Raw genomic sequence first — 26,598 nt, forward strand, 5'->3', positions numbered from 1 at the left:
TATATCCTCCTTCTCACGTGACCCTGACTCCTCCTTCCCACACTTCCCCTGTCTCCGCCCCCACTCACCCCGACTCCCATTGGAGCCGAGGTGAGCAGTGGCTCCTCCCACACGCCCCGTCGACCAGGCTCCGCCTCCCCAATACTCCGGCCCGTGTGAGTGGTGCGGAGGCAGCGCCCACCCTGTCCTTGCTCGCATTACACATACAAACGAACCTCAATTATTTTACTGCACACCTAAGCACCCTTATTGTTTTACTCAAGGGAGTAGACATGCTCTCAAATTTCGTCCTACAACCCGCACTGACCAGCATGGTTGAGTATGGCCGAATAACCGCCACGACCCTGCACGACAGAGGCAGGCCATCATCCAGCAGCCGATTGACATGCCACACGATATTATACAATCCCCTGATATTCTTTGGGTCTTTCGTTAAAGTCACGTAGATAGGTTCAAATTAATAAAAATAACATAAACAAAAACCACGACATTTCTATCACAACACGAGCGATCGTCATCATTATTAATTTGAACCTATCTACATGACTTTACGTCACGAAAGCTTTGAGTCAAAATCCTCTGATAATTAGCATCTGTTGAGAATGATTCCAACCAATGGCTGCAATTGTTCACACACAATGCGATCCCGATTTGCATCATCTTGGAATATTGCTCCACCGCAGAACATGCACGTGGGGAAAAAAAAGAAACCACTTTACAAACTCGCGGTCAACAACACACTGCCTTAACAGAAAATGTATAATAATCGTTGGCAACGTTTCGGGCAATGGGCCTACTTTCATAGCACATGTTGCGGCAGTGTGAGTGCGGGGTTCTGGTTTTTGGTAATTGTGCTTGTGCACGACTGGCAACGAATCGTCGTAATAATCAAATCCTGTCTTTTAACTTGCAATTTCAGACACGGGTAGACGCAGGTGATGACAATTGGAAATATTTTGGCACTGGGAGCAAATATTCACCTTCATCCTCCTCCCCGAGAATTGATGAAATCGTGATGCCAGGCCGCGATTATTTTATATATATATATTTATAAATGGAATTTTTTTGGCCTCGCTTTATCCGCCTCCTTTAGCCATTTTGCATTGCAAACTATTTCGCTTGAGCAGTGTTTTGTACATTTTTCTCTCACACTTACCTTAAAAGTAACTTTGGCATGTTTGCTCGCGTCAATCAAATATTATCGATTCTTACACACTTAAGTGATTCGGTGCTTGATGCAGGCCTCACATATGAAAATATATCTGATTACACGCATATTTTTTGCTCACGCTGCATTTATATTATACTTCAGTAAATGCAGTCATTAACATACCAAATATAGTGTTAGTCGTACATGCTCAGTCAACGCTTTGTTCATCCAGTGCTGAATAAAACGCCCCCCCCCCCCACTCCATGCGGGTCTTACGGAGTATTCGACCATACTTCACCACATTGGTCAGTGGGGGGAAATTAAGGTGGGGAGCATATACGTTGAAGCATAGTAGAGTTCAACAAAGCAATGAAGCCAACACGTAAATATGCAGGTTAAATACATGCTTCGAATTGTACAAAAGAAGTGGATTTATAGGCAGAACACACCACTCAGGAATAATGGTCGGTGTGCGCAGGTGTTAGAGGTGGTTTGTTGAGAGATGCAACGACTTGGGGGGAGGCCTTCATCCAGCAGTGGATTGATTATGCCTCGTAATGATATGGAAATATCTAACATGTTTGATTGAAGATCCCGATAACAATGTTAGAGGAATCAAAGGCGATACTAGTTGGGTCTATAATATATATGCACTACGTTAGGGGCACAGCTGACCGATATCGCTTGGGCTTGGGGTTAGCATCAGAGCGCTCCGGAGGCTCTCTCCATGCTCATTGTCTCTAAAGGCCCTCAACCTCGCTCATTAGGGTTACAACCGAGCGCGCGAGCCACTTGGCAGACGAACTGCGCGACCCCCCCCCCCCCTGTGTGCACTCCATCAACGAGTGCGGCGGATGAATCCCTTCCCCGTGCGAGTGACGCGTCAGTAACAGGTGGCTGGGCGCTCTCCCACTCCGTGCAGTTCACCGCGGGTCAAATCTTACCTCGCGGTGGGGGGCGGTGGGGGGGGGCGATGGCACAGTGGTAGGCGCGCTATGCCATGGAACAGAACAATTTAGAAGAGTTTCTTTAGAAATGCCCTGTGAGCTAAACCGGTCCTGGGCCCTCTCCTAGGACAACTCGGCCGCAAAATGAGTGCCCGGTGTGGTGTGTAAGCATCGCTACTGGGGAGGGCAAAGGCGGCCGGGCGTGGTGCTGGCCACCCACCCACCCTCCTCGTTTGCCGTGCCGGGGCTGCGCCGGCCTTCATAGGTGCTGCTCTCTTACAGCACTTGCCCCTATAGTCTGTTATGGGTGGTTCTATGTAGCCTCATGCCAGTCGCGCTATGAAGAAGGGCCCATTGGCAGACACGTTGCCTATTTATATGTTTAAATTCTTAGGTAAGGGTTATTGATGCATGGTCAATATTTTGATAAGCGTGCCTATTCACCACTGCCAACACAGTATCACAAAAAAGAGTTTAACCTTAGAGTACTCAGTGCATCTTCCCTTAAAGAACGTTATTAATACTTATTTTACGGGCCTTTGTCAATCCACTGCTGGATGAGTTTCTCCCGACTCCGAGCGCGATAGCCTCCTCTCACGATCCTGCAAAGTAAAACACCCACCTCTAGCTCCTGCACAACAGCCGATTTCGCTCCATGTCCTTGAACGTACTCTTGGACAATGTTCCGTTCTTCGGCTGCCATTCCGCCATCCTGCTTGATCCATCGGCCATCGTTCATCCCTTCCAGCGACGTTTCTTACCCTCGCTTTACATTTTCGGGAGCCGATAAGATCGTTCTAACAATTGCCACATTCTCTAGTCCAGTGTTCTTGACTAATTTTCAGAGGGGGCACTTTCACCGATAAAACGTCGTGGTTTTTTTTGCTTTTAATTTAGATTTTTGTTTTCTATCTACGTGACTTTACCGAAAGAACCAAGAATATTAATTCTTGCAGTCACGGAAGTTTTAAGTCTAAATTTGAGCCTGTTTGCGTTGAACTAGGACTCGTGTCTTCGTCTCTAAACATTTGGTAGTTCACCAGCAAGCCTCTTACACCGCTGATGAGACACTGACCAGAATCGTCAAAATCTTTATTTATCCTGAAGAAATCTGACGAGTTGTGAACCTCTTTCCCCCCCCCCCCCACACGTCCAGTAAGGGGGGCAGGTCATAAAGGTACGACAACAAACAAACAAAAACGATAGGAGTGCAAAGTTTCGGAAAGCCCAAAAACCGGTCCAGAGTTTGCTTCTGTTGAACCAATGCTGCAGTGGTGTGTGTGTGTGCGTGTGACCGATGGGACGCGCATTAACGTGGAGGGTCAGATGCGTGAAGGAGACGCGCGTGCGGGCCCAGCTTTTGCGGCGCCTAATCGTGCGCCGTGCCTCCCCATGCGGTTCGCAGGTGGATCCGCAGCGGTCAACCCCACTGACCTCTTCTGCTCGGTGCCCGGCCGGCTGTCCCTCCTCAGCTCGACGTCCAAGTACAAGGTGACCATTGCAGAGGTGAAGCGGCGACTGTCTCCCCCAGAATGTCTCAACGCGTCCCTCCTGGGCGGCATCCTCAGGAGGTGAGCGACTACGCCCGCTACTGCTGCGCTTTGTCAAGGGGTGCCGTGGTGGCGAGATATTAACTACCTCGCCTGGTGTACATAGAGGTCGTGGGGTTCGATCCCGACCCTGATGGCTGTATACAGTAGTCCCTCGGTTAACGTTTTTTTATCCATTCCACAAAAAAAGCTACCGTTAATCGAAATAACTGTTAATCGAATATAGGAATTCCATTTTAAAAGCATTAATCGAAAACAGAAAACGTAATGTAAACAAAGCCAGTTGAGGTCTAAACGGCTCATAAATGGGCGTCCCTGATTGGCTGAGGGCATGGCTCAGCCTCACTTACGAGTACTCGGATTGGCCGAAATTGCATAACATAAACGTACCGTTAATAAAAATGTTAACGTTAGTCAAAACAATGGGGGTCCTATTGGAGGCGGAACGTTAACCGAAAAATCGTTAACCGATGTCACTGTTAACCGAGGAATTGAGTTTGCATGTTTTTCCCGTGGTCGCGTGGATTTTTATCCGGGTCTTCCGGTTTTTCCTTTTTACATTTAGAATCAACATACCTTTAGAGAATTTGGCTGCTGTACATTTCCACGTGATAAGCTACTTCGTTCTGCTATCATTTGTGGCCTGGTCGCTTCTGAAAAAGAGCTATGTAGCTCAGTGGGCCTTACCTGGTAAAAACTAATAATTTAATAGAAGGTGAGGTGTGGTGTGGGGGGAGGCAGGGGGTAGATGCTGAGGTGAAACCATGGATTAATTTCAGCTGGGGCTCAGCCCGTAGCTGGAGGGTGTCCTGGTAAATATTGTCCCACCTGGTACACTGCATCAACCATTATACCTGAATACATAGCACGGAATTATGATGAGCGTCGTTGTGGAGAAGATAAATAAGCAGACTCTACCTCGTTAACTACTTTATATATCTGTCCCTCTACGTCAACAAAATGAAAGTATGTTTGTTTGTGCTCCCCGTGTTCAAATATATGAAGGGGATATGGTGTTCGCTTATTTATGTTGTTGCTTGCGTCCTCCACAACTACGCTAATTAATACTTAGCGGTATGCATTTTTATGACGTTGCATAAAAAAAGGATCCATATATTAAAGAGAGGGCCCTTGCCTAAAATATCTGGAAAGTTCTGCAGCATTAGTTCAAGCAAGTCAGAATCTGTTGATGGCAAATTGTATGTCGAAACCTGTCCAGAGTTTGATTGCATTGAACCAATGCTGTTGAAATCATGCACTCCCACGAGAAGGCCTTGCAATTGACGGGGAGGGATAGATATTGACACCAGTCAGCGTTGATTTATGATCCAGCACTCAGTGATTGACTCCAGTCACTGACTTACTGGTGGTCAGTCTCCTCATCACTCTTAAATCGCTACTACCATGGCTACTATTCCTATGAATTTCCCTCAATGATTTCTTCTAACAGCATCGATGAGATTAAACTGATCCATTTCATCTCATCCACCCTGGGTTCAACCACCACATTGCAGGTCACAACACTAAACTAAAATATGTATATTTTTAACAGGTAAGGCCCACTGAGCTACACAGCTCTTTTTCAGAAGCGACCTGGCCTCACGTGATGGTAGCTGGACGAAGTGGCTTATCACGTGGGCATTTCTAGTAGCTAAATATGCTAAACACGTGCCGATTGAAAATGTGGGGAGAAAAAAACGGAGGACCCGGAGGGAAATTCCACGTGACCACGGGGAGCGAACACGCGAACTCCAAAAATACAGGCGTCAGGGTCAAGATCGAACCCACGACCTCCTTGTATACCAGGCGAGGTAGTTGACATCTCGCCACCATGGCACCCCCCTACTTTCCTCTGTCTTCTCACATTACTCGACACTGTCATTCTCTCCCACCGTCTCGTTTTCCCAAAACCTTATATCATTGCCCAATTAAAGAACATGAACTTTGGTCTATTACACATTCTTCAACAGTGCGGTCTGTTAAAGTCCACTTGGCTACTCAGGTTTTGAACGTAAGCCTATATACATGCCTATTCAACAAAACATATGCTATTTTAGGTACCACTTTTCCAAAGCTATTTGTGAAACATGCATTCACGTTAAATGAACCAAATCTGACATGGCACTTAACCCAAAACCAACTGTAAACTAATCCTAATCCTAACCTAATCTTAACCTTAACCTCACAATAACCTAATCGTATCTCTTACCATACCACTAGCCTACCTAACCCTCCAACTTACCGAATCAAAACCGTAACCTAACCCAACCCGAACCTTAATCCTCAATCTAACCATGCTTGCTGGTTAGAACAAAAATCCATTCTCCCTGTGGGTACCAATATTCAGGGGAACAAAGGAGGTGTTTTACAATGTCTCGTCGTTCTGGTATTAGTCCCCCCCCCCCCACCGGAGCCGGCTGGCTGTGCCTGTGTAGCGCAAGTTTGTCGTGTCACTTGGGAGGTTGTCGCAGCGCACGTTGCGTAACGGCACGCGTTTGTCCGCTCCGTCGCCACATCTCGCACCGGGCCGTGACGAGTGGCGTGCAGCCCCGTGGACTGCGTGCAGCTACACGCACACACACACGCGCGGAGGCTAATGTGACATCCCCATTCAAGTTGTAACTGTGGGAAGCTTAAAATACATTTCCACATCGCCTAGAGGAGCAATTACACGATTTTATTGTCGACTTGTGCAGTAATTACCGTATTAGAACATCGAACACACACAAAAATAATCACACTGATAATGCTGACATTTTGTGTCACAATGTGTTGCTCATATTCCCTCTACAGAGTGTTTGTTTCGTGGAAGTCAAACGTTTGTTTTCTATTGGGTAGCTTTAATAAGTAAAATAAATTACGAATGGAGTTTAATACGAAGATTTTTTCAAACGAAATCTCTTTTTTTTACCAGGTAAGGCCCATTGCGCTATATAGCTCTTTTATCAGAAGTGACCTGGCCACAAATGATTGCTCAACGAGAAGTGGCTTTTCGCGTGGAAATCCATATCAGCCAAATACTCAACTCATGCATGCAGTCGTTGGTGACTCTACTGAGACCATCAATACATGGCACTTGAGAACCCGCTTAAAATCATGGGTGGCTCTCAAACCTGAATTTGAACCTCGGATCTCAACAGCGCAGGCATGAGGACCGTGAGAGATGAGAACGTTTCAGGGTGGCCTTCATCCAGCAGTGGATTGATCATGGCTGACGATGACGATGATGGACAGCGCATTGCGTAAAGCAGCATTTGTCCCCAAAATGTGTGACCATATTTACAGTGTGGGGAAAGAAAAAAACGATTTGTGAAAACCTGTTGTTTTATTTAGCTGCAGGGATGTTAAGTAGCATATTTGAGTTTGACATTTCTGACATCGCTAAACCCGCAGTCTACACGCGCGGTCAACTCGCTCACCGCTGAACGTGTTTGTGCAGAGCCACTGCACGGAATCTCTTGCCCACCTGGTAATTTTTTTCTTGTTGGGTATTAACAAAGCGCATGAAGTAAAAATGTTGAAGACCCTTTGGCACTATTCGCAAGATGGAAGGTTTTTTTTTTGCGTGTCGTCGGCAAAATCTCAAATTAGATCTCACTTTGACAGAGTGCCCTGCTTTTTTAGTGGGCCTCCAACTGACCATAAAGGTCACCTGTCTACTGGTCCAGAAATTTTAACTCATGTCACTAACAACAACAGCAATGATACCAATGTCCCTAGCTAAGGAAATAATGCAAAGATACTGTAATTGCTTCTCACCCTACTTTAATCACAGGTTTGAGGATTGATTCGGTCGATAGAGCTTTGCAAATAGCGGCCGTGTTTATTTTTTTGACAACTACGCTCGCGACCGGGCGTGCTGAGCACAATTAGTCCAACACCTTTTCTTAAATAGGTCACGCCGGCGAAATGCGCGCGGCATCCCGCGCACTCTCGCGCGGAGCGGCGTTTGACGGTAACGTCGGTAGAATGCTTGCCGTCTTGTTAATGGTATTGTCTTGTAACTCTTTACATATTTATATGTTAATCACTCGTAAAAAGCCGCGCATTTCGGCGCAAGAATGCGCTTGCGTTCAGACTTTGCTCAGCACATTTTACTGAAGGCTACGATCAAATTAAACACGCGTACATATTTCGGATGGGTTGGGTGTCTCGGGGAGGGAAAGGCAAGGATGCGCAGAGAAGTTCAGACTCTCATAGAAGGGGGGACAATGCGCGGGGGAGAGATATACAGGGTGTTTTAAAAAGATGGACCCGATTTGAAATCGCTATATCTCTGCAACCACGAACCGCCCATGAATGAAACTCTTAACACTTGAAAGGGCAGGGAATAACGTTTCAAATGATTACCGCTAGATGCCTCTCCCAGTGCACAAACAGCCCCTAGCCACAGTCATTCGCAAGATGGCAACCCCGCAACACAAGGCGTTTTGCGTTCTGCAGCTCAGTAAGACTGAATCCGTAATTGCGGTGCAGCGTGCGTTTCAACGGAGTTTTGGCATTGATCCTCCAATGTCAAAGAGCATTCGTCGTTGGTAACGACAATTTGAGGAAACAGGCTGTTTATGTAAGGGGAAGAGAACAGGGTGACCACACACCTCAGAGGAAAACGTGAGAAGAAAGGCGTTTGGGACGAACTCAACTATCGTCTCGATGTTGTCCGTACAGCAGGTGGAGGGCACATAGAGCATTTTTCAAATGGTTAGTAAAACTTGAGAACTCATTAAACCTTTTGTAACTTTTCGTGTAATTGTAACATGTTGCCATCGTGAAGTATACTGCTTAGAAATTGGGTCCATTATTTTAAAACTTCCTGTATATTTGAATGGTAATTCATGCGAGATGAGAGTGCTCCATCTGACATTCATTCCTTTGTAAAGTTCACGGGGTATCGCAGTAATAAGCCTGACCTTCTTCTACACATCGCTGTTGAAGCTCTGCAGTCCTTAGTTTGTTGCTAATGCCGGTGAGGCTAAGTGACTGTGAGAGTGTTTGTTTTGCTTGGGATGCGCTTGTTCTCGCTGTGGTTTAGGCGAGATGTTAACTACCTCGCCTGGTATGCAGGAGTTGCAGGCGTTCGATCCTGACCCTGATGCCAGTATATTTTCTCCTCGTGGTCACATATAATTTTTCTCCAGGGCATTCGGTTTTTCCCTCCACATTTAGAAAGTGCAGTTAGAGTATTTGGCTGCTGCATATTTCCACGTGATAAGCCACTTCGTTGAGCTATCATTTGTGGCGAGGTCGCTACGGAAAAGAGCTATAATCCTCAGTCGACCTTACCTGGTAAAATAAACAAAGTTTAATTTTAGTTTAGTAAATAGGTTAACATCTCACTCGATATTTTCCGCAACGCGGCTAGGCCAGCTTGGAGCAGGTCTTGTTGGTGGAAAGCACTACCACTAGAGCACAAAGTACTATCCATAATCATTATTTACTACATTCCTATAACTCTATGAACAGGATTATACAAATTAAATGGTGGTGGCTCACGGTTGTCGTAAGAAAAAAACTAGGCGAGATGGATGGATGGATGGATGTAGGATAGCCAAAATAATTTTCGGAACTGCGTTCTGGATGGTTCCAGTGCAAAGTTAAGCAAGGGGAATCGATACGGCATAGTGAGTAGTGCACGTTTGTGGTTGTTGTTGGTCAGAGAGTGGCTTTTCGTTTCACTTAAACATTTTTTTTTAACAAGTAGTGTGTATTCAAATAAAAGTTGTTGTGGAAAAATCAATAGGATGGGTATGAATGTATCTACATATACACAGCCCACATGGCAATCTAGTGTTGGATGAGGGCCTCTCCACACCACGCAGGCCATGAGGGTTACCTGCCCATGCCTCACCACGTTGGTCAGATTGGTGAAGGTTGCAGGGAGTACAGAATCACGGTGGATTTTGCCACAATGCCCTCTGTTTCTCACTGCCTAGTTATGCTGTTTTTTGACAAGGTGGCCACCCATCTAAGGTACTCTCTAGGCCCAAATCAGCTTAGCTAGCAAGGCCCAACAGAATCAAGTGCATTCTGGGTGATTTGGTCATAGGCAAAAAATGTATGTCCTTCCAACAATGTTATCCTTCTCACAAGCGCTGTAATGAATCCTTGATGATGCCTATGATAACCTGACTGAAATGAATCCCTGATGATGATGATGATAATGATGACCCAACTGAAATTAATCCCTGATGATGATGATGATTATGATGACCTAGCTGAAATGAATCTTTGCTGACGATGATTATGATGACCTTGCTGAAATGAATCTTTGCTGATGATGATCATCATCATCATCGTGAACTCATCGATTGAGTGGAACTCACCAGTGCGCACGCCTTGTGTTGTTTCCCATACTTCCGATCGTGACCGCCACCACCACCGCTCAGAGCCAAGTCGAAGAACGGTGGCCGGTGCCTGCGCGAGAAACTCGACCGGCTGGGGTTAAACCTCCCCGCGGGGCGCAGGAAAGCAGCCAACGTCACCTTGCTCACCTCGCTGGTGGAAGGTAAAGGCCATTAGTTCCGCTCACTCGCCACGCCGTCGCGTGAGCCCCGGCCCCTTGCTGCCTTACGGCGGGGGGGGGGGGGATGCGCGGCAGCATGAGGCGAAGTCTGTGTGTGTGTGTGTGCGGTGGAGCGGTAGTGCAGCGGTTAGTGCGCTGCCCTAAAAACCCGGCGACCCGAGTTTGTTTGCCGCTCACGGCCAACACCGGTGACAATTATCTGAACAAGCCATGGGCCTCCTCGAGGTCGACCCGGCCTCAAACGTGTACCTGGTCTGGTGTGTAAACATCACCTCTAGGGAGACAAAGGTGGCTGGGCGTGGTGCTCGCAACCTGCCCCCCTCGTGTGCCGATTTTCATAGGTTGCTCGCTACCAGCACTTGCGCCAAAAGTGTATTAGGGCTATGGGGGGGATCTTTGTCTTTGCGCGTGTGTGCGTGTGCGAGCAAATAAAAAAGAAAAAAAAACCTGGTCCTAATCTGGCGTAGTATTCGTCGTAGATGTATTATTATAAGTGCTTTGTCTGCCTCCATTGGGCAATCAGCCACATCCGCTCCAACCGTTCTGTGTTCGGAGCCCGTTTCAAACCAAGGCGAAAGGTTAAATGACTTTGGGGGCAGGGCAGCGAGTGTACAGCAGGCAATCGAGCAGTGGTTGTATCCGAGGATTTTGAACGCAGAGATGCGTGGTATCCGGGGGCAAACGGAGTGCACGTTGGAGTTCACTGTGCGTGCTGTTCAATTCCTACATCCCAATGTCACAGCTGGATGGGAACTTTTTGAGCGTATATCACAGTGCTGATCAGTGTGAGTTAGTGAAGGGGGGGGGGATTGGGATGGGTAGGGGACTGATTAATATATCACCCACAACTGAAGCCAGTCATGGCCAGGAATCAAACTTTGGTCGCTGGGTTCACCGCCATGCCCTGTATCACCGTATTTTTTGTGTGTATGTACGTATGTATGTCGAACTTCTTTCACACTGTACATAGCCAACTATACTAATCGCAGGTGCGGAGGAAGGCCGGTATGGCACACGAGGGGTGGGTGGCCAGCACCACGCTCGGGCACCTTTGTCTCCCTGTTGGCGATGTTTACACACTACACCAGGTACTCAATTGAGGCTGAGTCGACCAAGGAGAGGCCCAGGAGTGGTTCAGATATTCGTCACCCGATGTTGGCCGTGAGCAGGAATTGAACTCGGATCGCCGGGTTCATTGCACATCACGCTAACCGTTACTATGCTCCCGCTCCCCATAAAATAAAAATACGTGAGGATGGTTGAGCAAAACAATGACTCCAGAAAATAGACGAGCTAGATCGGAGCAAGGTTAGATCAAACCTACAACTTATCCAAGATCTACTTGGGCAGCCATCACGCGAGTCGAGATCGCATGCGTCAGGCATGGATGTTTTGTAATGTTTTTTTCTGTTACAAACATTGGTGTGAGAAAATGCAGTACTGAATTAATAATAATGATGCCATTTGTTTTGTTTTTTTCCTAGAGAAGCCTCGAGCCTTGAGGCAAAATTCACGAGGGCTTTGCCATTGGAATATTTTGGCCATTTCCACCGTTGAGTGTTTGGCGTGTAGGAGGGGATATAACAGTCGAAGGTCGACACAGATGGATTCAAGAATACATTTGTTGTACTGCCATCTCATGGCCACAGCCCGAGACTGTAATGTCTCGTATTGCCATCCATTCTCATCTTTGAGCACTGACCACACTCACTTCTTTTAGAAGTGCTTTTTTGTGTTTAGTTTGTTGTCCTTCCCCCGGACCTCCGATTAGCACGGTCGACAACATACGGTGCGAAGGATGTTCTACACAATATGTGACCTTTCTTGCCAGTATCAAAATATAAAAATTGGTTTTACCCTTTTTGGCAATAAAACAGCTGTGTTAAGATGTTAAAACACCAAACAGAATCCTTTTTCAAGGAATCCTGTCTGCATTAACCACACGTACTTGTGGTGAACATGCAAACAAAAAACATGTACATACTCAACTCTAGCTTTCAGTTTCTGAAGAAGCTCCCGGCATGTGGAACGAAAAGTTGGACACCGCGCCGAACAACGTGCGGCACGTACTGTACGTCGAACTTGTATCGCACCGTAGGTAGCCAACTGCGCTAATCCAAAGAAAATGCATCGGGAGATCCTGTAGGGCACAACCGCGAGAACCTACGTGACCGGACCACCAACACTGCTTGGATACTGAAATCGGATGAGATAAGGCACAGTTTGGGCAATTTGATCAAAGGCCAGTAATGTATGTGAAGTATTGGAAAATGACGGCAGGAAACTCCTTGACGGGAACACACTTCTTTTATTAAATCTTGACTTGTAACAATACAACGCGTGGCCTCTCTTCTTCACAATGCGGTCACCATACAACGGTACAACTCGTGACCTCTTCTTCTTCACCCTACGCTTCTCTTGACTCTCTGGATTCTGACCCTACGCTTCTCTTGACTCTCTGGATTCTGTGCTGCTGGCTCTCTGTGCCTCGTGTAGACTCCGCGCCTCGGCTACACTCTTCTCTCGCCTCGTGTAGACTCTGCGCCTCTGCTACACTCTCCACTCGCCTCGTGTAGACTTTGCATCTCTCTCTCTGGCTACACCGTATGCATACTCGGCTCGTGTAGACCTTCCTCTCTCTCTGGCTACACCGTATGCATACTCGGCTCGTGTAGACCGTTCTCTCTCGCTGGCTACACACTATACATCACTCAGCTCGTGTAGACCGTTCTCTCTCTCTGGCTACACACTATACATTACTCAGCTCGTGTAGACCGTTCTCTCTCGCTGGCTACACACTATACATTACTCAGCTCGTGTAGACCGTTCTCTCTCGCTGGCTACACACTTATACCTTACTCTCCTCTATTCTCCATTACTCTCCTCTACTCTCCATTACTCTCCTCTCCGGGCTCTATCTCTGCACCTTCGTCTTCATTCTTAGATGGTTCCACTTCTGCCCCCTGCTCCTCTGTGCATCACCTTATATACCTCTTCTTCCCGGGAGACGGAGCGGATGCGGACCTCAACGTCGGCACCGCTCCTCAGTTACCCAATCCCCACGCGCTATCCCTACGATCCGGTTCCGCTCAGCGCGTGTTTCCACTCCCCGACCAATCACACCGCGCTGCTACCCGATCACTCCCTCTGGGCGCGTCACCGGCACACAGCCAATCAGCAGCACTACCCCCACCCGCGCACTGACGCCTGCTCCTCCCCGTCAGCGCGCGTCACCACACACACACCCGTACATACGCGCTGGCACACGACATATACACCCAGCGCGTATCACCACTACATCACCCCCTCCCACATAGCTCGCAGCCGGCCCGGCTGCTAACAACAACCAACCGCGACGATAAAACGACAACCAACAAAAAAAACCCCGTAACCCCCCGAGTGTGCCCCGTAACATAACACAACAACAACAACAACAAGAATAACTATGTACAGATTGACAATGAACACGAAAAGTCAACAATAACACGATACGAGCAAATTCGAAAACGAACGCGCCCCACGTCCCTGCGACTACACGCAGTGACGAGGCGCTCCAACTGCCCCGACTCCTCACGAGGCAGGTCATGCAAAGTAGCACGACCTGGCGCGAGTCCGTCTGGCTGGTCCATCGTATGGGGCGGGACACTGACGACCGTCCGGCGGTTCCGGCTGCTCCAGACGGCGCGGAACGGGCCTGAAAGGGCCGGCCCCGCCGCGGAGATCCGGCCGCCGGTGATCGGCAGCTGTCAGTTCCGAGACACCTGGGAGCAGATCAGGCGAAAATACGTGTGGATCAGGCAGAGACATTTCCCCCTCTGGGTCGCCGGTCACGTCACACGCCCGGCCATCACGACACAAGGGGAGGCCATATGGAGGCGAGAACGGTTTCAGTCGGGAGGGGTGAACGTACCAACGGCGCTTTCCCCACTTTATCTGAACGCACTGGGGCCGTGCAACGCGCACGACCTCCACGGGTCCCCTCCACGGTCTCAACAATTTAGGCGACGTAGCCAAGGGTGCCTGAGGGCAATGCAGCCAGGCCCTGTCACCTGGTTTCCATTCGTGCATGGACACCTTCCGTGCCCGCAACCGTTCATTAGCCATTTGGCGAGCCCGCGAATTAAGCCGTGCGGCCTCCCTCGCCTCTGTCAGCTTGTGAATATTAAACTTAATATGTTCTGCCAAATTAGAATTAGTTCGTGGAGCGGACAGGCCAAGTTGCGTTTCCATTGGCGGGTCAGCTTCCCGACCGTACATCAAATAGAATGGGGAAAACCCCGTAGCTGCATGGGGGGCCATTCTATACGCGGCAAGGACTCCCGGGACCTGCAGGTCCCAATCTACATGTGCCTCGCACACCTGCTGGCACAGCATGGAAGTCAAAGTTTTGTGGAGTCTCTCCACCATCCCGTCAGTCTGCGGGTGGTACGGGGAGGTACGCACCTTCTTGGTACCCAACAGATCGCACACCTCTTGCAACAATTTACTCGAAATTTTTTTACCTTGGTCGGTCAGCAGGCGTTCGGGAGCCCCCTTGTCCAGGACATAGCCCTGGACGAAGGCATCCGTCACAGCCGCTGCCGACTGGTTAGCGAGAGGCCACGCCATAGGCCATCGGGTAAAGTATTCGACCCCCACTAACAAATATTTATTCCCTCTCGGCGTGACTGGGAAGGGCCCCAAAATATCGAGTGCAACGAGCTCGTTGGTACGCGAGACCTGAATAGATTGCAGCGGTGGATTAGCTGCCACGGCCGGTGGTTTACGCCTGGCGCACTCAACGCACCCCTTCAGAATATGTACCACATCACTTCCCATTCCCGGCCAGTAATAGTCACGCTGAAGCAGGGCAAGCGTCTTGTTAACTCCCAAGTGCAAGAGGCGTTCGTGTGCCACCAAGACAACCCTCCCCCTCACAGCGGAAGGCACCACGAGTGCGTTCCGCCGGGACAAACTGTCCCATCTCAATAACACGCCCTGCTCAAGTACATAGGAGCCGGTACGCTCCTGGTCCCCCTCGGGACCCCCAACCTTGCGGCGCAATGCTAGCAGCGAGCTGTCCGCCATCTGGAGGCGGCCCCATTCGCTGAGCGACAGCGAGAGCAGCGAGTCCCGACCCTGAGAGGCAGTGGAATCATCCCCGATCGGTGCGCCCGCTGTCGCAGCCAGTGCCCCCATCTCCCCCGCAAGCGTCGGTTTACAGCGCGCCGATCCCGACAAACACGCGCATTCATCACAAGGCAACAACCGCGACAAGCAATCGGCATTCGTGTGTCGCAACCCCTTACGGTACGTAGTCGTAAACTGATAGTCCTGGAGGACTTCCAACCAACGCGACAACTGGCCCGAGGGCTGGGCGACCCTCAATGAATACTGTAGCGCCGCGTGGTCCGTTCGGACTGTAAAGTGACGACCATAGAGATATGGCCTAAACTGCTGCACAAAAAAAACAATGGCAAGCAGCTCGCGACGGGTGACACAGTAGCGCTGCTCCGCCGGAGACAACACCCTACTACCGTAGGCGACAACTCTTTCGACACCCCCAACGACTTGGGATAGCACCCCCCCAATGCCCGTGTTGCTAGCATCCGTGTCCAGCAAAAAGGGACTGGCAAAATCGGGATAACACAAGGGTGGGGCACCCACCAAGGCGTCCCGGAGGGAGCGAAACGCGGCCTCCTCCTCCGATCCCCATTTGAACTTCACTCCCTTCGCCGTTAGAGCGTGCAAGGGTTTTGCAATAGTGGCGAAGTGCTCGACGAACCGCCGATAATAAGAAGCAAACCCGATGAAACTATGCACGTCGGAAACGGACGTAGGTGTCGGCCACGAACCGACACAATCCGTCTTCGCGGGATCGGTGGAGATCCCCGAAGAATCGACAATGTGACCCAAGTATCTAACGGACCTACGAAGGAGGTGACATTTGGCCGGTTTAAATTTCAACTTAGCCGATCGCATTCGCAAGAACACCCCTCTCAATCGCCGGAGGTGTTCTTCAAACGTTTTACTGAAAACAATGACATCGTCCATATAAATCAAGCATGTATCCCACTGCAAGCCCGACAAAACCAGCTCCATAAGTCGCTGAAACGTCGCTGGAGAGGAGTGAAGTCCCATGGGTAACCGGTTAAACTGGAACAGCCCCCCTGGAGTCCGAAATGCTGTCTTAGGTTTCGACTCTTCGTCGAGCGGCAACTGCCAAAACCCCGATAACAAATCAAGAGTCGAAAAATATCGCGCACCAGACAATGCATCGAGGGACTCATCCATCCTGGGGAGCGGATACGCGTCAGCCACAGAGATCTTATTCAGGCGACGGAAATCAACGCAGAATCGCAGGGACCCGTCCTGCTTCTCAACCAGCACAATAGGCGCTCCCCACGGGCTAGAGGAGGGCGAAATAATATCGGCTTCTAGCATATCGTTAACAGCCGACTGAACATGTTCCTTCTCCACGGGACTCAGTCGGAAGGGATTTAGCCTGACCGGCGCCGCATCGCCCGTTTCAATGTGATGGTGCAACAAATCCGTGCACCCAATGTCATACTTATGTTTACTGAATACATCAGAGAATTCAATGAGCAACTCGCGCAGCGCACCCAACTGCGCCGCCGACAAATCGTCCGAGGCGGCACATAGCGAATGGACCCACTCAAGGTCTTCCCTTGGCTCAACGTTCCGCGCGGGGCTCGAGCCCACCTGCGCAACCAACCCATCATCCCCAGGGACCTGCGCCGCGTGAGCCAGCACGGTGCCCTGCGGAATGACCGCTGGTCGCGACCCCGCGTTCAAAACCATCACAAACGGATCCCTGTCAGCCCGCACCAAAGTGTGAGCCACCGATAAATCAAGACCCCCGACAGCCTTGTTAGAAGGACCCAAAAGCATACTCTGTCCCGAAGCCTCCCTCACCCATGGTTTCCGCAACCGGAGGGGAATCAACATCTGTGAACCCGGGGGCACTTGCACTGTCTGCGTCGCCACCGCTTGTATCGTAGCGCACGCCGTCCGAATGTCAGTAGGGCCCGTCAAAAATGAAATCCGGCGACCCGATGGCAGTTCAATGCATCGCTGATCGATAAGAATTTTAATAGGCATTTTAGCCAAAAAATCAGTGCCCAAAAGACACGGAACTGCCAAAGAAGACGAAACGAAAACGGGTCCCGACAATTTGATATCTCCAATGCAAATGGACGCCCTAACCTGACCGATAATGCCCAACGATCCCCCATTAGCGGCGTAAAATGGCACATCCACTGGAAGCAGCGGACGACATTGGACCGGAAGAATATTATAAATGAGGTCCGATATAATAGTTGCCGATGCCCCCGTGTCCACTAACACCCTAATCTCAACCCCATCAATAGATCCCGTAACAACGGACGAACCCGCCGAAGCAGCCACAATTCTATGCCCCAATTCCGCCCATTCAATGTCTCCCTGGTCCCGGCCGAACCCCCCTCGCCGAACCGAATCCCCGAACCTTAACCGGCCCTCCTCCGCCGCAACGCGGCGTCCCATGTGTGCCGAATAAACAGGCCGAGCGTGTGAGGTGCCGCGACTTGCCGGGGATTGTAGAGATGACTTGGGCTCTCGGTCGTCGTCCAGCCAAGCTCCCATGGCGCGCTGCCGCGGAGCGCGGCACCCGGACGCCACGTGGCCCCGGAGGCCGCAGTTATAGCACGTGACGAGGGTCGGAGTAGATCTTGGTTGCTCCGACTTTCGGCCCGATCGCAGAGGCGACCGGGCCCCCGGCCTCCAGTCCCCTGGTCGTCCCGTGGCGAACGCCTCCTCTCGTGGGCTGACGACTTGGGGTTCGGCGACCACCAAACCCGGGGCTGCGACGACAGCAGCGTTGCAACCAACGCCTTGCTTCCGTTGTAGGGCCTCGTGCGCTTGAATACTCGTGGCGACTCTCAAAGAAGAAATATCAATCTCGTCAGCTGTGTTGATAGGGACCCCCAGGTCCTGCGCCAACTTGAGCAGCTGCTCCAAAACCATCGCGTCTTGGCCCTCCTCGTCCATCCGAGGGAACGCAGCATCAGCAAGAGCCAGCAACGCCGTGCGATAGGCCAGCGCGGTCTCCGTGGCCGCTTTCCGTCTTGCGTAGAACTGATGGCGGCACGTAGAGGGAGGTCCGTAGACCCTGGCCAACAAACCCAGCGCATCCTTCAGCGTGGAGCGGTCCGACTTCCGTGCAGCCCTGAAGGCCGCGAGCGCATCGTCGTCCAGCATGGCGGGCAATGCCCGCAGCGCCGTAGCATCGGACCACGCTGACATCTCTTGATGCGCCAAAAACCTTCACTGAAATTGGCCCCAGTCTCCGCCTTCCGCCTTGAAGGCTGACAACGTGGGCAGGCGCTGCTGAAAAATGAAGTCATCCGCCTCGTGGTTCCTCTCCGCCTGTCCGTCGGTGTCTAAGATGGCGGCTCCAGCAGCAGACGTAAGATGGCGGACCCCCTCGCGCGCTGATGACGTCGATGCGCGCGCTTGGGAACCCACCACCACGTGGCGCTCGCCGTTCCCGCCAAAAGTAGGCCCAGGCGCAATGGCGGGAATCCCCCATTCGTTTTGGCGGGAATCTGCGGGGCGACCTTGTAAAATGTCCCCCACCGTCCCCGCTCCTCCCGACGAGCTGATCTCCGCCAAGATGGACGCGGCGGCGAGCAGCAGCTCCGCCAGTCGGGAGTGCGCCTCACGAAGCCCGGCGTCGGTCCCCGGTCGCTCGGCCGGCGCCGTCGACGGACCCTGTAGCGTGGGCAAGTCCTCTTCCTCACCCCCCGCCACCAGCGGCCCCGAGTCGTCCAGGTCTTCCTCGCGGTCAATCCCGTGGGTCCTACGGGTCTTCCTTGTCTCCATACTTGGAAGCCCGTTTCACTTCTGACGCCAGATGAAGTATTGGAAAATGACGGCAGGAAACTCCTTGACGGGAACACACTTCTTTTATTAAATCTTGACTTGTAACAATACAACGCGTGGCCTCTCTTCTTCACAATGCGGTCACCATACAACGGTACAACTCGTGACCTCTTCTTCTTCACCCTACGCTTCTCTTGACTCTCTGGATTCTGACCCTACGCTTCTCTTGACTCTCTGGATTCTGTGCTGCTGGCTCTCTGTGCCTCGTGTAGACTCCGCGCCTCGGCTACACTCTTCTCTCGCCTCGTGTAGACTCTGCGCCTCTGCTACACTCTCCACTCGCCTCGTGTAGACTTTGCATCTCTCTCTCTGGCTACACCGTATGCATACTCGGCTCGTGTAGACCTTCCTCTCTCTCTGGCTACACCGTATGCATACTCGGCTCGTGTAGACCGTTCTCTCTCGCTGGCTACACACTATACATCACTCAGCTCGTGTAGACCGTTCTCTCTCTCTGGCTACACACTATACATTACTCAGCTCGTGTAGACCGTTCTCTCTCGCTGGCTACACACTATACATTACTCAGCTCGTGTAGACCGTTCTCTCTCACTGGCTACACACTTATACCTTACTCTCCTCTATTCTCCATTACTCTCCTCTACTCTCCATTACTCTCCTCTCCGGGCTCTATCTCTGCACCTTCGTCTTCATTCTTAGATGGTTCCACTTCTGCCCCCTGCTCCTCTGTGCATCACCTTATATACCTCTTCTTCCCGGGAGACGGAGCGGATGCGGACCTCAACGTCGGCACCGCTCCTCAGTTACCCAATCCCCACGCGCTATCCCTACGATCCGGTTCCGCTCAGCGCGTGTTTCCACTCCCCGACCAATCACACCGCGCTGCTACCCGATCACTCCCTCTGGGCGCGTCACCGGCACACAGCCAATCAGCAGCACTACCCCCACCCGCGCACTGACGCCTGCTCCTCCCCGTCAGCGCGCGTCACCACACACACACCCGTACATACGCGCTGGCACACGACATATACACCCAGCGCGTATCACCACTACATATGTACGAGCTTCGCAGCCACAAAAACGTTGCTGCTGCCGCCTCAGAAACAGGAAATATTTCTGGGCAGTGGCAGCCACGGAAAGGGGGACTCCATGATGCAGTGGAGAGAGATCGCAAAGGAGAAAGTATCCCCATCTATGTGCGTAATCGCTTTTAAAAAATCTAATAAAAACTCCCCGCGAATGCCGGTGCCTGCATCGCCCTTGAAAGTGATTCCGTCGCTGCGTTAACGTAATTTATTTACACTCGCTCGCGTTCGCGGCAAATTAATAAAGCGAGCACGACATCACCCTGGACCACATCCCCCGTCGGTTTGTCGACGCGTACGGATCGGCCCTGTGGCGCGTGGTTGACTAATTGGTGGTGTTTTAAAAAACACCGTCCGATTAGCGTGGTTGGCTACTTAATCGTGCGAAAGACGTTTTGCATACACACAAAGCAATTCCACGGTCCACGGGTAGAGACATTCTTTATTTTTTTGTTGAACAAGAGCCTCTTCTTACAACGCACGAGTGGTAGGGGATAGGCGTAAAGTTATTCCGCAGATGGCAAGCCCGAGGCCAGGTGCCCATGGGTAAGGGGAAAGGGAAGGTGGTTGAGACCATTATGCCCCCCCTACTCACGTAGGGGCAATGATCAGGAACGTGGTGTTTTTGGGGAAGGAGAGGGAAGGGGTGGGCTAGAGACTTGTGTTGTTGCAATAAGGCATAAAGCAACATTTGTTTATAGTTTACTTCACAGTTTATTTTGATTTGTTACACGGATGATCCAGTCTTGTCAGCTGTTGATTATTTTACAAGGGAGATCTGTGGTGTGTTGGGCACAGCAGCTTCAACAACGCAAACAAAAACATCAACACTGCAGAGAAACCGGTACAGAAGGGTCCTGAAGGAATAGCGAACGAGGCGTTTAATGGTCGTGAACTAAACACCCGGGAATCGTCCAAATGGTGGAAATATAATGTGAGAGCAAAGAGGCGCCAGGGAAATTGAGGTACAGATGCAACTAAGACCCTACACGTCAGTCTAACGGTGACATAAACACGCGCAGATCGAAAAGGAACGGTGAAAACATGTGGGAGCAAAAGGTTAGGTGCAGGTGCAAGTTACGGTCTTTGTTTTGGCCTTATGGGGAAAGAAAGAATGGGGTGGAGTGAAGGGTTGGGAACTAAGCTGTAGATGAGTGCATCAACCTATGCCCAGGAACGTACAGATGTAGGGGTTATTACGGGGAGAAAGGCGGACAGAAACACAAGGGTGTCTGCACCCACACACGGGTGTCTACATCCACGTCCGCATCGGTTAACCCTGGGGGGCCATGGGGGGCGCTGTGATCCCCCATAGCCCCACCCCTCGGAGAGGATTCCTATAAAAGGCGGGGAGCCAGAGGGCTCGGGGTCAGTGTGTTAGAAGCTTATCAGAGAAGACTGAAGACAGGCAGAATAGGCCCTGGGACTCCCATGGCTCGCTGTCCTTCTCAGGGCCGAGCAGGGCAAGCCAGTGGCGCGTCCCCAAGAGCTTCAGGACCGCTGCTCTTGTAAGAGCACGGTCTGGTTAGCTGGGTGCCGGGATCCGTGCTTTACCAGGGACGGATCAGATAGCCTCCCCTAGCACTCATAGCAGAGGACTGGGAATAGGACAGTCAGGGAATAGTGCTAGGGGTATTTCCCATTGAGTACCGCCTTTGGTTAAATAAAAGAGTGTGCCTCAACTACGTCGTCTGACTCACTGAGAACTCACTATATCTGGGGTCAGAAGTGGTAGAAAGAATCGATACGAGACGGACAACTCGTACCCAAGACCCTGGAGAGGATTACAGCTTGGAAGAGGAGGTGCATGAGGTTGCCGCCGATGTACTCCCGATTGGCGGAGCTCCTATATGCAGCGGTCACCACGCTGAAGCAGATAACCCGCCTGGGGCTGGGAGGAGTGGCGCGCCGCAAAGACGGACAGAACCCGGCCGAAACTCCCGCCGTTACGACGGGCCACGGCTCGAATTTTCCGCTACGAGTACAGTAGGAGCCGAGGGAGGGGCCCCAGCACATCACGCGGGCGACGGGGGCCAACCAGCGAGCAGTGGCTACCTATCAGCGGTCGCCGCGTCATCAACAGCGGACAACGGCACTGAGCACCAAGCCGTAGCCAGCGCGTCACAAACGGCACGACCTCCATTTGGGTCCGCCATTGCTCTCCATACTGTCCATGGAGACGGGACCGGTGCTGGGCGATCGTCGGGGGACGGAGCCGACATTTCAGCAATGCCTGCCGGTCCTGCAAGAATTCGTATCAAGCGGCAGCGATTGGGGAGCGTTTGAGCGCCGTTTCCTCGCCCACCAATAGATGGCTGCGTGGACGGACAATGAGGCGCTGCGTGCTCTCCCAGCGACGCTGGATAGCGACCCCTCGGCACCCTCACAGCTTCACCCAAGTCGGCGCGCTCCACACTTAGGTCGGCGCTTCAACTGCTGGCCACGGTTTATGGCTCGCCTTCCGACTGTCGCCAGCTTTTCTACGAGCAGCAGAGGTGCGACAAGGAGTCACCACTCGCATACCGTACGGCCCTGTTGGTGTTGGTGAAGGCGGCCTTCCCGCGCATGGACGAGGAAGGGGTGGACGCGATGGTGGCCGAGAAGATCCTGCTGTTGGCTGACGACTTGAACATCGTCATCCTGGCGCAGGATGATGCGGACATGTCTTCGTTGCGGGCTGCGAGGCACATCCATGCCAACCTGCTGTCCCAACGGAGGAAGGCCAACAAGGCAGCTGCGGGACACACTGTGGCGGCAACCACCTCCGCATGCGAGGAGGTCTTCGCTGCGGGCCGTCCAGCGGAATGGCGGTCTGGCGGCCGACCGGCTCGGGACGCACCGAGCCACCGAGAGTAGCCCAAGTCTTTAGGAGCGCTCATCATGTGCTTCAACTGTGGCCTCGGGATACCGGGCTCCCCGACAGCGTGGGCGGGAACTCGGGTTGAGGACGGCCTTCTTCCAAAGCCTCCACAACAACCTCCGGCAAGTCGTGGCACCCCACATGTTCGGCCTGCACGCACACCCACTTCTCTCTCACATACCCCTACACACGATTCTCGGGGTTCGGGTGCTGGTGCGTCGGGTCGCGGCTTGATGGGGAGGGTGCTCCAACCGGGCCAATGTTCCCAGTTGGCTCACCGGGTTGTGGCTGCATCGGTGGGGTTGTCCGTTGTCATGGGGCACATTGATGGGGTGGAGGTACGGATATTGATCGACACGGGAGCATCGGCCACGATTGTTTCCAATTTGATCTATAATATCCTGCCCGTTCAGAGTCGCCCGTTGCTCCCCGTCGACATACCTTGTTACGCTGCAAACAGGGGCTTGTTAGGTATCATCGGCCAAATTCGAGCGCAAATTTCTATCGGGGATATTAAATGATCTGGGCCGGTGTTGGTCTCCTACTCTCTGGCAGTTCCGTGCCTGTTGGGGACAGACTTCTTGGCCAAAATGCCTGTTAAAATTTTGATTGACCAGGGATGCATCGAACTTCCCTCGGGCCGACGTATGACGTTCTTGCCCTCCACCCCTGCCTTGCGTACAGCCTGTGCAACAGTACAGGCGCTCGTTGCTCGAACGGTGCGCGTACCCCCAGGGGCACAGATGCTCGTGCCTCTGCAGTTGCGTCGACCATTCGCTAAGGGGGTTTTGGACCAGGGCATTTTGCTGGGACCGTCTAGGGCCAGGGTGAATGGCCCAGATTTGGTGGCGGCCCAGACAATTGGTAAGGGGGATGAGGACCCGTTCATCGCGGTCCTCAATGTCGGGACACGGACGGCTGTGGTTTCCCATGGAACCGTGTTCACACACGCGATTCCGGTACCTGCGGAAATGCCGATCATTGGCCAGGTGGCCACCGCTTCTCAGCCGCAACTGCCGTCAGACCATGACGAAGAGTTGACTGGAGGCACTTTGTGCTGAGACACCTGACCTATCTGACTCACAACGTGCTAAATTGCTTACCCTTTTGCGAGAATTTTCGGATGTCTTTAGTATGAACAAATATGATATCGGATGTACAAAATTGCTGCGCCACCATATTGACACCGGTGACAACGCTCCTATCTGCCAAAATCCTTTTCATTTAAGTCCCGCCGAAAAGGATCATGTCAAATCGACTGTAGATGACATGCTGGCTTCTGACATTATTTCGCCCTCAACCAGCCCTTGGGGTGCATCCATAGTGTTAGTCAAAAAGCACAATGGGTCCCAAAGGTTCTGCGTTGATTTTCAGTGTTTAAATAAAATCTCGGTGGCCGATGCTTACCCGCTTCCTCGAATGGACGAATCTCTGGATGCTCTGACTGGATCACGATTCTTCTCCACCTTGGATTTGCTGTCAAGGTTTTGGCAACTCCCTTTGAATGACGAATCAAAGCCGAAAACAGCTTTTCGAATGCTGCACGGCCTCTTCCAATTTAATAGTTTGCCTATGGGGCTTCACTCAACTCCTGCAACGTTCCAGCGCCTAATGGAATTGGTTCTCGCTGGCTTGCAATGGGACGTCTGTTTGATTTACCTAGACGACGTGATCGTATTTAGTAGGACATTCGAGGAACAATTTGATAGGCTTCGGGCTGTCTTTCTCAAAATGCGCGCCGCTAATTTGAAGTTTAAACCACAAAAGTGCCATTTGTTCCGCGAATCTGTGAGATATTTGGGTCACATCGTCGGACGGTCAGGTATCTCAACCAATCCCGCCAAAACGTGTTGTGTCAGCTTCTGGCCGACTCCCACCTCGGTGGGGGAGGTTAGGAGTTTCATCGGTTTTGCTCCATATTACCGGCGGTTTGTCGCAGAGTTCGTTCCATCGCTAAGCCGTTACATGCCCTAACGCAAAGGGGGTGAAGTTTCATTGGGGGCCGGAAGAGGAGGCCGCCTTTAACTCTCTTCGGGACGCCTTGGTGGGGGCCCCACTGTTGAGTTACCCCGATTTTTCTAAACCTTTCTTGCTCGACACGGACGCGAGCAATACGGGGATTGGGGGCATGCTTTCCCAAGTTGTTGGAGGCGTGGAGCGCGTAGTGGCTTATGGTAGTAGATTATTGTTTCCTGCCGAGCAAAGATACTGCGTCACCTGCCGTGAACTGTTGGCTATTGTGTTCTTTATTCAACAGTACTGGCCATATCTGTACGGTCGGCATTTCACCGTCCGTACAGATCATGCGGCATTGCAGTATGCCTTGCGGGATAATTGCCCCGATGGCTGGAGATCATTCAGGATTTCGATTTTGAAATAACATATCGCAAGGGGATTCGCCACACTAATGCCGATGCCTTGTCGCGCCTGCCGGCCACTTCGGATTGCACTTGTCTCCTGGGCTCGGGGCGCTGCAAATCTACGAGCGACAGCCATGATCGGGTCCTTGCTGCCGCCGCTGAGGCACCTTCGAGTGTTGGCCCTATTGAAATGGGAGGGAAGGATTCCCTACTGGGGTTGTCAGGTGCGGAGTGGGGGCGCCTCCAAATGGAGGATACTTCCCTCCTGGCGCTACGGCATCGTGCAGGGGAATCCGGTCAGGGTAGGTCGGGCATTGACTCATGGGGGGGGTTGTGCCAGGGCCTCCTCATGCATTGGGACGGGACGATCCGCCGCCACAGGCTGGTGGTGCCTTCCACGTTGAGGGGTAAGGCTGTGTGGGCTGCTCATGAGTGGCTCCTGCACGTGGGCACCCACAAAACCCTTGCCATGCTCCAGCTTAATTTCTTTTGGCCGAGCATGGCAAGGGATGTGGACGATCTCTTGCAGTCCTGTACCCAGTGTGCTCAACGGAAGCGACCAGCAAGGGGAGCCAGCCCACCGCTCCAGTCTATTTCGGTCACCCAGGTTAATGAGCTCGTCGCTCTTGATATTTTGGGGCCGTTTCCTTCCACGCCTAGGGGTAATAAGTACCTACTGGTTGGCGTGGAATATTTCACGCGATGGCCTATGGCTTGGCCCCTCGCCAACCAGTCGGCAGCAGCCATTGCGGAGGCTTTTGTCCAGGGCTATGTCCTCGACAAGGGCGCTCCGGAACGGTTGTTGACTGATCAGGGAAAGAACTTCACTAGTTCCCTTTTACACGAGTTGTGCGAGCTTTTCGGTACGAAGAAAATTCGTACCTCCCCATACCGCCCACAAATGGATGGGATGGTAGAACGCCTGCATAGGACTATTACGTCCATGCTGTCCCACCAGGTATCTGAGTCCCAAACCAATTGGGACCTTCAAATCCCAGGGGTTCTGGCAGCCTACAGGATGGCTCCTCACGCGGCGACCGGATTCTCGCCATTTTTTAAAATGTATGGCCGCAAAGTTGACCCACCTGTCGCGACCCAGCTGCGCGTTTCCACACTGCATGCTAAGTCCAAATTGGCTGACCATGTTAAATTTAATATCCTCAAGTTGGCTGAGGCACGGGAGGCGGCTATTCAAAACTCTGACTCTCGCCAGAAGGCGAATGAAAGGTTGAGATTGCGC

At 51.7% G+C, this 26,598-nt stretch overlaps 1 protein-coding gene across 1 annotated transcript in view; it reads left to right on the forward strand.

The window, feature by feature from the left end:
• The window catches only part of TFAP2D (transcription factor AP-2 delta), a 67,764-nt gene that overhangs the window by 19,457 nt on the left and 21,709 nt on the right, over positions 1–26,598 (forward strand). Inside the window, exons 3-4 of the mRNA XM_078600371.1 lie at positions 3,503–3,668; positions 10,034–10,152. Coding sequence (XP_078456497.1) covers positions 3,503–3,668; positions 10,034–10,152 — 285 coding nt within the window. The remainder of the gene's footprint in view (positions 1–3,502; positions 3,669–10,033; positions 10,153–26,598) is intronic.

This window comes from Lampetra planeri, chromosome 14 (assembly GCF_965212315.1).
Source record: "Lampetra planeri chromosome 14, kcLamPlan1.2.h2, whole genome shotgun sequence".
NCBI classification, from domain to species: Eukaryota; Metazoa; Chordata; class Hyperoartia; order Petromyzontiformes; family Petromyzontidae; genus Lampetra; species Lampetra planeri.